The sequence below is a fragment of the Halichoeres trimaculatus genome, unplaced genomic scaffold (assembly GCF_033239565.1).
Source record: "Halichoeres trimaculatus isolate MK-OKI-2021-1 unplaced genomic scaffold, fHalTri1.1 fHalTri1_scaffold_14, whole genome shotgun sequence".
Taxonomy (NCBI): Eukaryota; Metazoa; Chordata; class Actinopteri; order Labriformes; family Labridae; genus Halichoeres; species Halichoeres trimaculatus.
In genome coordinates this window covers 32,861,253-32,877,713 of record NW_027437192.1, presented here as the reverse complement: position 1 = coordinate 32,877,713, position 16,461 = coordinate 32,861,253, and the positions used below count along the sequence as shown (strand labels likewise).

The 16,461-nt window shown below is 42.5% G+C and overlaps 1 protein-coding gene across 1 annotated transcript in view; it reads left to right on the top strand.

Moving 5' to 3' along the window:
* Positions 1-349: 349 nt before the first annotated feature.
* kcng2 (potassium voltage-gated channel, subfamily G, member 2) overlaps positions 350-16,461 on the top strand; it is a 48,980-nt gene continuing 32,868 nt past the window's right edge. Inside the window, exons 1-2 of the mRNA XM_074686116.1 lie at positions 350-793; positions 14,980-15,876. Of these exons, the coding sequence (XP_074542217.1) occupies positions 15,091-15,876 (786 nt within the window). The 5' untranslated portion in view covers positions 350-793; positions 14,980-15,090. The remainder of the gene's footprint in view (positions 794-14,979; positions 15,877-16,461) is intronic.

Here is a 16,461-nt window from a genome sequence, read left to right as displayed (position 1 = left end):
ATTATTATTATTATTATTATTATTATTATTATTATTTTAAATCAGCTCCGGCTCCAAAATGTTTTCTGAAGAGATATATAAAGGGGAATGAGCACAGATATGACTGTGCAATCTAAATGAAATCTCATCATCCCCACTCTCCCCTGAGCTTTGACCCACATACAGATCGGTCATTTTCAGTTTTTAAAGCAGAAATCATTTGTTAGGCAAATTTCGGTTTCAGGTGACACAAATGATGATCAAAGGGAAAGTAGTTGGTGGTCCAGACCATAGCAGAAGCACTCCGGATCCTAAACCCTCCCCCTGACGCTGTCACATTACACTGAAGCACTTCGTGGTTTCCCAGAGACACAGTTTGGCAGAGCGCAGCGCGCCGCCGAGCTCCGTGCGGACGCACCTGAGCGGAGAGCGGAGTGACCATCAGAGAGCAGGAAGCAGCCACACACACACACACACTCTCCTCTGCTCACACACTTCTCAGCTCACATCCAGCTCATGGCTTCAGCTGAGAGGAGCGGACTGACGGCTGCTGTGGAGTAACATGTCTACCTCTGCTGCGTCTCCCACGGAGCTCAGCGCTGTCGGGGCGCGTTTGGCACAGCTTTCACCCACGTTTATGGTTTAAACGAGTTTCGGTCGTCGTTGAAACTCCTGCCGCTTCAGATCGTGCCCAGAGTTCATTGTTCTGCGATGTCCCAGAGCATCTGCGTGGAAACTTAAAGGCATGCTGCATGTTGGCTGTTGCGACCGTGAGAGTGAGCTGAGACAGATGGACACGAGCCCGAGCCACTGGGTGAGTCTGGGAATCAGGATGTTATTTTTCACACACATCTCCGCTTTTCTCATTTAGTTTGATCTTATTTTCTGCTGGAGCCAGGACGGGGAAGGGGTCCTAAAACACTTAATCCGCGCATGATCCAGAGTTGTGTTCTATTTATCTATAGTTTCCCCTTTTTACCAACGTGACAAACTTATTTCTTCATTATTTTATTTTAGGATGAGAGGCAGAATCAGTGTTATTAAATACTTTAAAGTCATATGTTCCAGATGGAGCAGTGACCTCCTCCTCCTACAGTGTTCCTCTCTACTTATCAGTGAATCTCTACACATCATTCTCATTAATTTATGAGACTTTTATGTGATGATAATAGAGCTCTGGAGCTTCATATGAGACTTCTGTCTTCAAACATCCTCCCCTAAGGCCGTCTGTCAGAGAATACTGCTGTTATACCTACACACATGGAGACCCTGCTCTCTTATTTATTGAATTGTCATTATTTGAGGAAGAGTTACAACTTTAAGCTTTTAAAGCAGCCGTCCTGACTTGTTACCCCGCTTCCCTCCTTCCTCTTACTCTCTCCCATTGATTGTCCATATGTACCTGTCACTGCCTCCCGTGTGGGGTCATTAACCTGTTGATGAGAGGAGATGGATGCCTGCGTCTCTCCTGCGCTGTATATCCTCCCGTCTAAGCACACACCGGTGAGCCCTTCAACCCATTAAGAACAGTCTAATGAGCACAGATGCTCTGAAGATGACAGCTCGCTCTGTATCTGCGTGCTTTTCTACATCCAAATTTACCCTGGAACCAAACAGCTCTGGAGCTGGAGGTGAGTCAATGGGCCTGGAGTGTTTTTGGACTGAAAAGCTGCAGATAATGAGAATGTAAAAGAGTAAAAAGAAAGATGTGGCTCATTTTCCTGTTTGTAAGGACGCAGCTGTTGTTGTTTCTGGTCTTTAGCTGTGATCTCTAAACATCACGCTCCCTGCTCGCAGTCTCACCATCAAACACATCCTTTCAGCAATTTACTCAACCCATTATCTCCTGGTCCCGTCTCCCTCTCGTCATGTTAATCCAGCCCTTAGAGCCGTGTGACTGACACAGGCCGTCAGGATCAGAGTGCAGATCTTCACAGATTTTCAATTAGAGATGTTCTCTGTACTTCTCAAACTCTGAGAAAGAGGATATGAAGGCTAATGGACAGGGAACTCAGCTCTGAAGTCTCCAGCTGTGAGACTCCAGCTCCTGCACGAAGAAGAGTGTTAGAGCTTTTCCTAACGTAACAGACTGTAAGGACTTCATCATGGTGAATCAGACGATGGTGAAAACATCATTTCCTGTAGCAGATAAACGAAGCTCAGGGGGAGTTATGGGAAATACAGAGTGGAGCAAAACGATGTGATTTGAGGAAAGAGGCTGCAGAATGTCAGACTTATTTTAAAGCATGTTGTTGTCTACTTTCACCTCCAACCTGATCACAAGTTTTTAACGTTTGGGCTATTCCACTGAATCGGTGCAATAGAATAGAATAGAATAGAATAGAATAGAATAGAATAGAATAAATTTGAATAGAATAGCTGTCATTGCCATTGCACTGTAAAGGTAGAATGACATTTAGGGTTCTCCTGTAGAGCCATCATGCAACATGTAGTGAAATCAATTTACAGACTACAAATATAACAATAATAAAATATAAAAATGTAAAAACTGTATAAATATGTAAAATTGTAAATAGGAAATGATGAAAATTTGCATTTGCATCACAAGGTAATAAAGTTTGTAAATGCACAATATAATTAACTTTAAAACACATTTTTTGTGAAGCAAAGTGTCCTGCACATTAGAGGAGTGAAATATATTGTTATGGACATATATCCTGATACCTTGACTTGTAATAAAAAAATCTGTATTTCAGCTCTTTATGTCAATATTTATGTTGCCAATAATGGGGATTGGTACCTTTCACATTTGAAACAATTTGGTACCGATGCTCGGTACCTGGCAAGCGGTACTGGCACTCAACGGTACCACTTTTTGGTACGTTTTTTTTATGTAGTAAAAAAATCAATTTGTTCAATAACAAATTTTATTTTTTTTCAGTTTAACATATTTATTCTTCACTATATAACCTTGTAATGCTGTGTTCATGTCCATCATGGAAAATCCCCTACTCTTCCATTCCCTTACAGTCACAAGGATGCATTTAGGTACCTAAACATGGTACTGTTTGAATCGGTATTTTCCTCAGGAATTAGGTACTATACAAGTACCTAATTCAGTACCCATCTCTAGCCCATAAACTGTATAATAAATATAATCTCAAAGTATTCAAGTATTTAAAATATTTTGTTCCTAAACTTGATGATGTGGGTTTTGATGCCGTAAACATCAGTGTTTTCTTTCTGTTCTTGGGTCAGTTAGTTTGAAATCATTTGAAGTTTAATTTTTACAGTGTAGTAGACTGATAGAATAATAATCATAGTCGTGTTTTGGAATATAATTGATTTTTTCTATTAACATTGGTTACACCAAGTGACATTTATCAGTTTCACCAACTGACCACGACTTTCACACAATAATTTCTTTGCAACATTAGTTTAATGTCACAGTAGATTAAGTGACAAACTTGATGCACTTTATGTTTTTAAGTTAAGTTCATGTGTGATACACTGCATCTGACTGTCATTATTTCAAAAACAATAAAACAGAAAAGTTGTTTTCAGTCAAGTAGTTAACTGTGTAGAATATCACAATATATCACGGTATTGTGATGTCATATCATCATATCGTGATGTGTATAGTATCGTGAGGCTCTTGCCAATACTCAGCCCAAACTGCACATACAATTTGAAAAATCGATTTTAGCTTCCCCAAACACTGGAAAAATACCATTTGTTGCCTGTCCTTGCTTCCTTAAATTAGACTTTTTCATGATATTTTCATCATTTAAAACCTTCAGAAATGTATTTTTTTCATCTGTGTTACTCTTTATCCCAACTATACTCTAAGTGTATATTCTTTACAAAAAGAAAAAACAGTTTAGTTAAATTCACACTTAGTGGTGTTCCTGGGATTTGTCTCAGTCCTGTTACCCTAACACCCCCCCTCTTAAAAATTTGGAATATTCCACAGGTCACATGGTCCACAGGAAGTAGCATCATTCAGGTGATGTTTCACCTCTGGCTGACGGGGTAAACTCTCTACTCAGTCCTGTTAACTCAATTCATTTTGATTGTAGAAGTCCACAACAAGTCTGCGTGTATACCCAGACAAAACCAGACCCTCTGCTGTGACTGTATGGTGGAGCTACGATGTTAGTCAGAGCGCTGCTAACGCAAACCAGTGATAAACTGTGTGAGCGGTAACAGTGTCACTGTGAAAAGAGCAAGAAATTTTTTTTTTTTTTTTCGGCAGAAGAAATGGAGATTTTGTTTGAAGACTATAGACTGAGCAAACAGCTGTTAGCAGTCTTTGACTGTTAGGTTTCATGCTCTGTTAAAGCGTTAACCTGGCTCATACAAACCGCTAATCCCCCTTTTTTTTAACCATTAGTACAGAGAGGTCCATTTCCACTAACATGTTGTCGTGTAAACGGCACCTAACTCTCCCTGGTTCATTCATATTTATTTTTCAGAGGTACACATTATTTTCATTTTTTCTCAAAGATAGGCAATGTTAGACCAAAATAAAAAACTCCAACTTTTATTCTCACTGTACAGTTTTACAACTGTAATTGTAAATATTTTACCCATTTGCAAATCTGTTTACACAATCGTGGATTAATTCACATGATAATAGTTACATCTATACACACAAATCATTTTGCTACAATAACAGCTCCATATGAACCCACTCTTCATCAAACTGAAAGACTAAAAAACTAGAGGAGAGACAACAAATGCTTAACATCGTCTCAGCTAAAAACCACCAAAGTGAGTGGTCTAAAGTGAAAGTTAGAATCAAGTTTCTCATGAACTTGTTTTCAGTTTGTCTTAATGAACTAAGGGTTATCTACTTAAATATTAAGCATATTTTATTGATACTGTAACCAGGCCCTGATGGTTTCCTGTTTTTGATCCTGGCATTATTCTTGTAATCAATAAAGTTTCTTTAAACCTTGCTCACTTCCTGGGACTCAGGATCTAAAAGGTTCCCTTCAGACCCCCTGTGAGTCCCTGATGTGAAGAAGTCTCTCTGTGATGACTGGAGTCCAGAGAGGGATTCAGCATCTTTCTGTCTTATAAAACCTTTTCCTCTCTCTGCTAATTGCTGCGCTGCTTCTGCTGTGGAGAACTTAATTGTCTTCATATTTTAGAGCGCAGACTGTCACTGAGCAGAAGTTCACTTTGAGGAGGTGCAATCAGTCAGGTCAGGTGCTGGTTCACTGTCAGTCAAGATCTCTGCGTCCTGAAATAGCCTGCTGCTTCAGGCCCTCCATTAGATGAAGGCTGAGGGGACGTGGGAAGGCAGATGTATCAGTGATGCATGGGCTGTGGATTTATGCAGAGAGGCATGTAAATTATATTTGCATGAGCAACTGGTGGTGACGAACAATGCAGAGCCTGACTGTACTCCCTCTGGCTGTGAGGACGGAAACAGAGCTCACCTTTGGAGTGATTGGAAAGCGTCTGTTTTCTCCAGCCGTGTGGAAAAACAGACGTTTGTTCACGTGTTTGATCCAGTTCTGTTTCACCCATCAGTCTCTGAGGTTGCAGAGAAGAGCCTCTCCTGCAGAGGATGAAAGAGGAGAGTTCGACCTCACCTGCTGTACTCAGGTCTCCTAATGAGGAACAGAGTGATGTAAAGTACGTGAAATGAGAGCAATTTTTCTCAGAAATCACATGTGGTAGGAACACTGAGGCACTCAGAGTCTGTTTATCCAAGCAGAGGATTTGTTTGTGCGCAGAAGCATGGCTTGTTTGTTTTTTTTCTGACTCATGGGCAGATAATTCAGGACAAACAAACATGTGACACAGAGACTTAATATAAGAAGGGATACAACTTACCTTCTCATTTTTTCCCACCAAAAACTCACTGAGATACTACTGAGTAGTTTTCTAAACTTTATAAACACAGTTTTAAAATGTGAAAACAGATTTATTTTTAGGTAGAACAGGACTTGCAGATGATGAGGATCATTGCAGAGGCGGACCTTAAACACCAGGGTCTTCTAATATCATGGCTCTGACAGGCCTCCACAGGGCTGTCAAATCAGAGGGGAGGGGGTTTGTGGAGCCTTAAAGAGACAGCAGCTAGAGGGAAATATCTCAGACACAGGCTGAAATAAAAGTTTCATAAAACGGCAGAAAGACAAAAATGGGGATTTTTGAACGAGCTGTAAATCATGTAATGTTAATGCAGGGGCACCAGAGGGACAACATAATCAATATTTTTTTCTACAGCCTTTTTTATTTTTCATGTCTTTTAGTGTGCTCCCTATGTGCTTACTCCAGTTTTTTTTCTGGCTGTACAGCACTTTGGCACAAACTATGCTTGTATTTAAAGTGCTCTATAAATAAAGTTAAGTCAAAGTTAACCAAAAAAAGCACCCAGAGAGCAAGACTGACATAATACAACAAGCAAACCACTAAACAATACATAAAAGTACAGAGGAAGGTGCAACACAGCTACTCGTGGCAAAAGCCTTTCAGAAAAAACAAAACAGAATAAAACAATGTGTGTACATAAAACAGGGCAGTTTTGCGGTAACTTTTCGGACACCTCCTGCTTAATACCCAAAAAGTCAGAAGGAAACCATTGGTCGTGGGTGATGCATTCACTGGACCTCGTAATTCTCACTCACAGCATAAGTTGCTGTGCAGATGTATGATCTATTTACTTAGAAAACAACGTGAAAAAGATGTTTTTATTATATTTGGCTGTTGTGGAAAATATGCAAAGTATAAAATTAGTTATTGCTGAAATCAAAACTGTTTTTCAGTGTTTGAGAAAAATGACAACTGTAAATCCCCAGCCGTCTATGAGCGACACGAGAGTAATTATGTCACTGTCATCGCTGGTACCTGAGTGAGCAGTGTCCGAAATGTTGTTTAACTTAGCTGATTGAGTGGACTCTATAGTCAACTACATCTTATACCATGGTCAGTGAGAATTCCAATGTCAACTGCCGTGCCTTAGATTGGTCTAATGCACGCCAGTTGACAGTTAGTTCGGCAAGTTAAATCACCATTGTATCACTCCGCTGTGCACGATACCGTAGCAACGCGTCACACACATTTCAACGCATGCGAGAGCAGCCTGCGCTCCTACTGGGCCCCATCTCTAATAAAGCCTGGCTCACACTACAGGATTCTCGCCCGATTTAACCCAGATTCGGTCGTCTCGACAATCGGGGAAGAAATCTGCTCGGGGACTAAAATCAGCCCCGACGTTCGGCAAAGATTATCTTCTAGTGTGAGCTGTTGACAGATGAATCTTTAGCCCCACGATCGTCTCACAGACTCGTCGGAGCCACCCCGATAATTTTCAAACATGTTTGATATTTATCTGGATGATTACAACATTCATTCTCACTGAGGATGACAACAGACAATTAGAAAGAGCCCCAGAGACCGGACAACAGACAACAAACGCAGGCTCAAAGTGAAACTGAAAGACTCTGTGTCAGCTGACACTCACTGGCCCACTCAAGCCAGTTCAATAATGTCTTTAAAAAAAACACATAACCACGCCATTTTATACAGCAGCAAACTGTTGTTTTATCAGTGTTTGATGTGAGATCATGCCATTATTGGCTGATACAGCAACAGTTTCACCTCTGTCCCTCTGCGTGCGCGTAATGGATGAAAGGCACCGCTGCAGACAGCTCCGCTTCTCTCTCCTCCTGTCCCACCAGTGCGCTAAAAACCTCAGATCAAACAACTCAGCACATGTGGTGCATCACTCTCTCTGGTCAAATAATCTTGGTGAAATCCTGTAGTGTGTGCTGGTCAGTATTTTCAAATCTTGTAGTTAGAGTGTGCTTAAGATTTAAGAGAAGATGATCTGTGAAGATTCTCCTTATGTGTGAGATACAGCCCGATTTCAGAATGTTATAAGATTTTTAAAATCCTATTTTAGCAAGTTTTCAGCAATTATTCATTTTTCTTTTAAAGTTTACAGTTTGTGGGACCATGGTATAAGCGGATTAAACAACGAGGAAACGTGCATTAGACCGTTCTAAGGCACTCCGCGGAGTAACACCACTCCGCTGCGGGTCGTGGTGTTCCCACTCCACGTCATGCCTTAGAACGGTCTAATGCACGCTTCCTCGTTGTTTAATCCTTACTTATTCACTATATAGTGAGTAGTGAGTAGGGAGTGAGTGAGTGATTTAGGACACAACCACTGATTCAGGATTTTCAGCTTGAAGTTTGACTGATCAACTGAACGCACAAAAAATGTTAATGACTCTCTCACAGGAGGTTCCTGTTCAACACATTCAACATGGTGTGGATCCCCTTATTTACCAAAAAAACCATACAAACAAAATGGTGCTAGCTTGATGCTAACATATATGGGAAATTGCATTAATGTGCTAGCGGTTAGCATGCATCGGTATAACTTTGGTTTCAGAACAGAATTTCAACTTTCATCACAGAAACATATCACAGTCACTCTTTGTTAAAATTACTAAAAACTCTGAATGTCAAAATGCTAACAGGCAAATGAAAGGAAAGTTACTGCAGGCTCATGGCTGGCTTCATAACTATGGTAAGGTTCCAAACAACTCAAAGCATTGCTATGACTACTTTAAGACACTAGATGGCCTCCTTCAGTCAATACCACATTAAAAAAACAGTACATCAACGCCACGTCGTGGTCAGTGACCAGTTTCATATATGTAAACTCGATTAAATGTTATTGACACAGAAGGCCTGTAAAGCTACTTTTTGTACAGAGAAAATTCACAGGAAGAACTGATAAGGAAATCGATAAAGAATCAGATCAATAAGCTGAATCTATAATAGCATTGATATCATTAAAATCTGATCAACACCCATCCCTAGCTAAAAGTCGCATATCGTTTAAAACTCACTGTATGCACACTGTTTTTCTCCCACCTCTGCCTCTCCCAAAACTTCCCCTCTCCCCTAGCAACCATATAATTTTGTGATTGGCTGATTTGGTGCATGTGCAACCAATAGGAAAACAGCATTTTAAATGATCCGATCTGTTTTTCTTTTGCATTTTTTTTCTTGCCAGCACTTTCTGTTTGCTAGCACTCTTCACAGAATCAACCGTTTTTATGATTAAATATTCTTTGATATTGATAAAATCTCAAGATTTCACCCAGCCCTAGTCAGTGGGTAATATGTACACTGACACATTTGTTAATCAGTCTCAAACCGTATGATCAGTGGGATTTTATGTGATTATGTTATTCCATATTGTAGAAATGACTGTACTGAGCAGGCCTAATGTGGACAGGGCCAGGCCTGCTGCTCCCCTGCGACTCCTCAGTCTTTGTGCTGATATGATTATCTACAATCTTATCATGCAACTCCCAGCAAGAACTGGACAAGCAGTTTTCCTAAAATGTCAACATCAGGAATCTTTAAAGGCTGTATTTGCCAGTCTGTGGATCTCGTCCTGTGTTACTTGGATTAATCCTTGCTGTGCCCCTGAAGCCACCTCTGGGTGCAGTGTCATACCCAATAAACTGTCGCTGTCGGAGGCACTTTGCAGGCTCTGTCGAGGTGCTGCACTCTGCCCCCTCTCTGGGAAAAAAAACGCCCTGTTAGAGAAATGATTGGCCTCACAACAGAGGAGCAAACTCTGAGGAAAGCCTGAGGGTCCCCGCTCTTAATTTGTTGGGATGATGTGTTGAGTCTCCCCTCATCAGCTCCACAGCCTCAGGTCCACTACAGTCAGTGTTAGGGAGGAAAGGATTACTGCTAGGTGCTGGGGCTTTCATCCTGTGCTGTTTCCAGATGACACTGTTCAATAAACCCAGAAATGTCTCAGCTCTTTGAGACAGCAGGGCCCCACAGAGGTGGAATTGAGTTTAAATGTAGTTTTCACTCTGAGAGGACGTGGAAAACATCAACCCTCACTGGCTGACACATTTCACCCTTTGATCAGGGGGTGATGACACAGATCTGATTCAGCAAAACAGCAGGAAGCTGTAAACCAGTGTCACAATCTCTACGACTTAGAAGCTAGCATCTTTTTAACGTTGCATTTTTGGATCAGACCATCTTTGAAAAGGTTCCCAAAACATATATTTGTTCTGATTCTGGAGAAGTGGTCAGCGTCGTGTCCCATACAGCTCTCCACATGTGTCCCCTGACCTGAGCCAGTCAGACAGATGATGTAGGGGTCAGTTTGAGGTTTTCCAGTTCACTGAGAACAGGTTTGTGAAAACCGTGCAGCTCAGTTTGACTTAATATGAAGGAGCAAATGCTTGATCCAGCTCAGTCTTCCCCTTCAAGAGCGATTATAAAGACTTGTAGTTACCATAAAATCTGGAGTATAATTTGTCGAATATAAGCTGTCACTATTTCCCTAAGTCAGGACTATCCAACCTTTTTTTTAAAATGGGCCACATTTGATTTTGTGAAAATCACTGAGGGCCAGCAACTCGTACTGACATATTTATTAACCCTTTAAGAAACATATGAATTTTAACTGTTTCTTTAGTGATTTTTGTTAAAAGTGGTTACTACAGCCCCTGTTTCATTAAATGGTTCAATTCGGTCTTGGTACAGCACGCATTTTGCAATGTTGCTTTTAGCCCCGTTTCCACCAAGCAGTCCGGTTCAGTCCAGTATGGTTTGGCAAGGGTTGGCTTGGTTAAGCTTGGTCCTGTTTGTGTTTCCACAGCCAAGCGTGCCCCCTCGTGGAAGGTGGCGTATAAGCTGAATGCCGGCAGCCGCATCAGATCCATTGTAGCGTGATGCCATAGCAGCGCGACACAGTTTACCCTGCTAATAAAACCAACGAAGAAGAAACACAACGCAGTAAATAAAGAGCAATGATGGAAGACATCCAGCAGTTTGTCTTCTTTGTGATTGGCATATGGCTCTTTGATACAAAGAACAATCAAGCTTTGTTTCTGAGAAGTCTGTGTGCCGCTAGGAGAAATACAGCCGCCGTTGCATGGTAAGTGACAATTCTTTCAACCAATCAACAGTCTGTAGTGTTGTAGCTCCACCCTCCGAGATCAGATTGGTTTAGTCTGGCACCCATACAGAAGGGTTCCAAATAGTGGGATGGCTCATCTCAATTATTTGGGGATCTGTCACAGGAATGGTCAGTGGAAACGCCATAAAATGTGAGCCGTGCCGAGATGAACCGAACTGAACAGCTTGGTAGAAACGCGGCTTTTGACTTTAGTCACGTCAATAATTGAGGTACCTGTCCTGGTTTGACTCAGAGTTTTCAAATGTGAAAACAGATTTACACTTTTAGCTACAGTAGGACCTGATAAGGTCATCACGTAAGGATCTCCTACTCTGAGGTGACACGTTGCAAAAGCGGGCCTGAAACACCAATGTATTCCCAAATTGTAGCTCAACAGGCCTCCAGAGAGCTGTCCAATCAGAGAGAAGGGGGCTTGTGGAGTGTGGAGGCTTACAGAGATAGCAACTGGAATGAAGTGTTTCAGAGAGAGGCTGAAAAAAGGGTTCTCTAAAGCCCTGTTTCCACCAAGTGGTACTGTTCAGCTCGTCTTCGTACTGCACGCATTTTGTGGCATTTCTTTTGGTTAAAACCAGGACAGGTCCCCAATTAGTGACCCGTACCGCAACACTTTTTGGTACCCTTTAGTTGGGGTGCCAGACACTCGTCCAACCCCAGAGGGTGGAGCTAGAAACACTGCAGTCTGTTGATTAGTCGAAAGAATTGTCCCTTTATAACTCACATATTCACATCTCCAGTCCACTCCCCAAAAAGAACTTTCTGTTTGTTTGGAAAAAGGTGTCACCAAACTGCGTGAAACTGCTGTCAAAACAAAACCTGTCCCTCTGGTGTCTCTGATACCACATGGTCAGTGGTCAGTTTTCTGCAGTGTTACATGCTGCGTAAACATCAGCAAACTCTGCTTCTGACCAAGGAACATGTTCTCCATCAGGGGGCGATGTGGAGAAAATATGTCAGGATGTTTTTATGTCAGGATCAGGATCTGGATTTGATCAGGATTATTTTTCAGATTCAGACTGTTTTGACCTTGTTTCCTCTGATGTGTTTTTTGAACTCTCACATTGTCACATCCTGATAAATCTGATTATCTAAAGACGTCAGCTGTTAGAGTTGTTGAGTTTCTGCTTAATGTACAGAGCTTTAGCTTTATAAAAGCAGCCTATGCTCAGTCCACATGCAGTTTAGTGAGACCTCACAGATAGACTTTGGTTTGTTTCTGCCCTTGACAGAAAATATAGATGTACTCATCATTAAGAACATGATTCAGTGTCATAAATAATACAGTGTAAGATGAAAGCTGAGGGGTGTATGAAAATGATCCCTGAGTTTCAGACCTAAAAAGTCGGCCTCCTCTCGGGGAATGCAAAATTGGACAAAACAAGCTTTTTTAATTGGAAAATGTCACCTCACCCACAAATGAGACAAGTCTTTTTCTCTGGCTGTGTGTGATCATGTAGTGAGCCTGACTTCTTCCTTTTTGTTGATTATTGTGCTCAGGAAAGCACGTAAAAGTAGAAATAGTTTCTTTTCTCCTCTCCTCTCCTCCTTGTACTGCCGACTCTCTCATTTATAATTTTTATTTAGTTGCTGGTGTTGCACTTGGTAAAAGTCTATAAATCGCACAGGGAGCTCCAAACTCCCCGTCCTCAGTCATATTAGAGCTGAGTGCAGCATCAGCACGGTGAGGAACAGACAGTGTATGGATGTTCAGGTGGAAATGTTGACAGTGGCTGTTTAAGTTGATGTTGATGTGAAAGCTGAGTGTGAATAAAACATTGTTACTGTTGCTGTGTGTTCATAAAGAATGAATAAACCATTACCACACAACATATTAAACATTCAACATATGTCGACTTCACATGTGAGGTTTACAGATCTGGGTTATAATTTCAACAAAACCAAAGTGTTGATACAGTTCTTGACATGAAGCTTGATGGATCTCTGCTCTGAGACAGGATGTGACAGATTTTTTTTGATGTTTGAAGGTAAAACAAAGCTGTGCTTGAAGTTTTACATTGGAGTTTTATCCCGAATGTAAATGAAATGAACAAATTAAAGTATTTATAGAGTTGTGGTATAATTTTGAATTATTATGGTGTGGTTAAACGGCCTCCCACCCTGGGCCAGAGACATGCTGGAAGGTTTCATTCAGATTACTCAAGCTGTCTAATCAATCTAATGAGCTTATGCCGCAAAGATGCTTTAATAATCCATCAGGGAAAGCAATATTTTTGTCCCCCATAAAACATGATCAAATTTCTCCTCAGGAAGTGGGAGAGGTTTTTAAGCTGTGATCCATCTGTCCCTAGACTCTCAAAGCTCTTTACTTCAGTTCAGTTCTGTTCACTTCAGTACTTTTAGCCTTGACAAAAAAAAGAGACATCACGATGTGCCACAGTGTGAATTTGGAGGACAGCGCTTGATCTGAAGCTTTTCTCTCTCAGACAGGCATGATAGCATCACACAGTTGCTGCAGATTTGTCGTCTGAACATCCATGATGAGAATCTCCCGTTCCACCACATCCCAAAGGTGCTCTGTTAGATTGAGATCTGGGGACTGTGCAGGCCATTAGAGTACAGGGAACTCATTATCATGTTGAAGAAACCAGTCTGAGATGATTCCAGCTTTATGACATGGAGCGTTATCCTGCTGGAAGTAGCCATCAGAAGATGGGTACACTGTGCTCATAAAGGGATGGACATGGTCAGCAACAATACTCAGGTAGGCTGTGGACTTTAAACCATGCTCAGTTGGTACTAAGGGGCCCAAAGTGAGCCAAGAAAATATCCCCCACACCATTACACCAGCAGCAGCAGCCTGAACCGTTGATACAAGGCAGGATGGATCCATGCTTTCATGTTGTTTATGCCAAATTCTGACCCTACCATCTGTATGTGGAGCAGAAATCCAGACTCATCAGACCAGGCAACGTTTTTCCAATCTTCTATTGTCCAGTTTTGGTGTTGCTGTGTGAATTGTAGCCTCAGTTTCCTGTTCTTAGCTGACAGGAGGGTCACCCGGTGTGGTCTTCTGCTGCTGTAGCCCATCTGCCTCAAGGTTGGACGTGTTGTGTGTTCAGAGATGCTCTTCTGCAGACCTCGGTTGTAACCAGTGGTTATTTGAGTTACTGTTGTCTTTCTATCAGCTCCAACCAGTCTGTCCATTCTCCTCTGACCTCTGGCATCAACAAGGCATTTTGTCCCACAGAACTGCTGCTCACTGGATATTTTCTCTTTTTGGGGCCATTCTCTGTGAACCCTAGAGATGGTTGTGGGTTAAAATCCCAGTAGATCAGCAGTTTCTGAAATACTCAGACCAACCTGTCTGACACAAACAACCATGCCATGGCTTAAGTATTAGAAAAAATAGCTGATTGTATTAGTGCCAGAGATTCCAGTCTGTTGATATGCCAATTCAGTGAAAAAACACAAATTTTACAGAGGTTTTTAAATTATTCCATGGAGTCCCAAGCTTTGAGAGAAGGACCCCTGGGGGTCTTCCTGCGACTCTCAAATACACCAAACTTATAGTCTTAGATTAATGAAGGGGCAATGCCCCTTTAAGATGACAACATTACATCATATTGTGCAAACTATCCAGAAGCTTTACAAGGTTTTTTAAGATTTTGGAAACCTTATTATTTTTTTGTCTGGTTGATGCAGATCACACAGAGTAGAGCTTTCCAAAGCATCATAGCCAAAGCTTTTCTTAGCATCTGTGTTTTGGAGTTAGATCAGTCTATTGGATCCACATTCTGGAGTTTTCTCTGGTTCCAAAAATCAGTGTGAGTTGGGGCTTTTTTTTTTTTTCTCAGAGAAGGTGGTGTAAAGCCTTGAATGGATCGCCCAAACATATCCATTACTTCATATTTGGTTGAAAGACATGAGTTCAACCTAATGGGGGAGAAAGTCACCAGGCTATGGTTCATTCCCTAAAGTAGGAACACAAGTCCAGTCCTCACCCGGTACCAAATTCATCACATCCAGTCCCCCAACCCAGTCATTCATTGAATGGTCGAGTGAAGAGTAACGGTGACTTGTCTTTGTCTCCACAGAGCCGTATGGTGTTGCTGAATGGGTGACAAGCCACCAGTCCCCTTACAAACCCTGTGAAGCTCCTCTCCATCGTATCGTGTTGGACAGGGTCCACCAGCAGAACAGCAGTCATGTACCAGGAAGTTGCCTTCCTCGCCGGCAGCACAGATCACCAGTTCACCCCGTTTCACTTCAGCCGAGTGGAGAACCCACGAGAGGTCACCTCCAAGAAGGGTTTGTTCTACAAGCGCGCCCAGCTCCTGCTTCAGCCCCAGACCCTCCAGCAGGATGGGGATGAGATCTGCCTGGCTGATGGGGCGGCCATCATCAACGTGGGGGGCATCAAGTACTGCATCCCCTGGTCCACACTGGAAGAGTTCCCCCTGACTCGGCTGGGAAAGCTGCGCAGCTGCAGCAACGAGGCCGAAATCATGGACTTGTGCGATGACTACGACGTTAGCCGCAATGAGTACTTCTTTGACCGCAGCCCGAACGCTTTCCGCACCATCGTCACCTTCTTAGCTGCAGGGAAGCTGCGCCTGCTGAGGGAGATGTGCGCCCTGTCCTTTCAGGAGGAGCTGCTCTACTGGGGCGTGGAGGAGAAAAACCTGGACTGGTGCTGCCTCAGGAAGCTGCGGATCAGGCAAGAGGAGTACAAGGAGCAGCAGAGGCTGGAGGAGGAGGAGGCTGAGCTCACGTCCCCACAGTCCTGTGAGGAGAACCAGCAGCTTCCTGGAGAGGTGGTGGAAGAAACCTGTTCAGGGGGCTGCATGAGGAGACTGCGGGACATGGTGGAGAACCCCCACTCTGGACTGCCAGGGAAGATCTTTGCCTGCTTGTCTGTGGTATTTGTAGCAATCACTGCTGTGACGCTGTGTGTCAGCACTATGCCGGACCTCCGGGAGGAGGAGGAGAGGGTGAGTCCAGTCCCTGTCTTTACTACTCCTCTGACCTCTTTTTGTATCACAGGTTAATAACATTTCAACTATGGTACAACTCACAGCTGAACAGTAATGAGTTAGTATAACTGAGGGATCTGAGTTCACCCAACCTCGTAAACTTGATGAGAAATGATAACATAATAATTGGTGTTGACAATTGATGTAGAAGACACGCCACACTTGCTTCAGAGTACTTGAGCACAAGCACATTACAGCAACAACATCTGCTTTATGGCATCCTACGGTAACTCTCCAAGGACACACAGTTTAAAAAGGCAATAACAAGTAAACACAGGACACTCTGTTAGCTTAGCATTAGCAACTCAGTGGCTTAAAGGTCAGAAATGTGGAAATTTTTCAAGCTAAACAGTGAAAACAGTCCAACAAATGAAAGATGTGTGTGCCGAAAGATTTTTCTGTGAGGCAGTAGCTGAAAAGTTTGGCTCAGTTCTTCCAACTTCATTCATTCGTTTTCCAAACCGCTAATCCTGTTCAGGGTCGCGGGTGGCTGGAGCCTATCCCAGCTGTCATTGGGCTAGAGGCGGGGTACACCCTGGACTG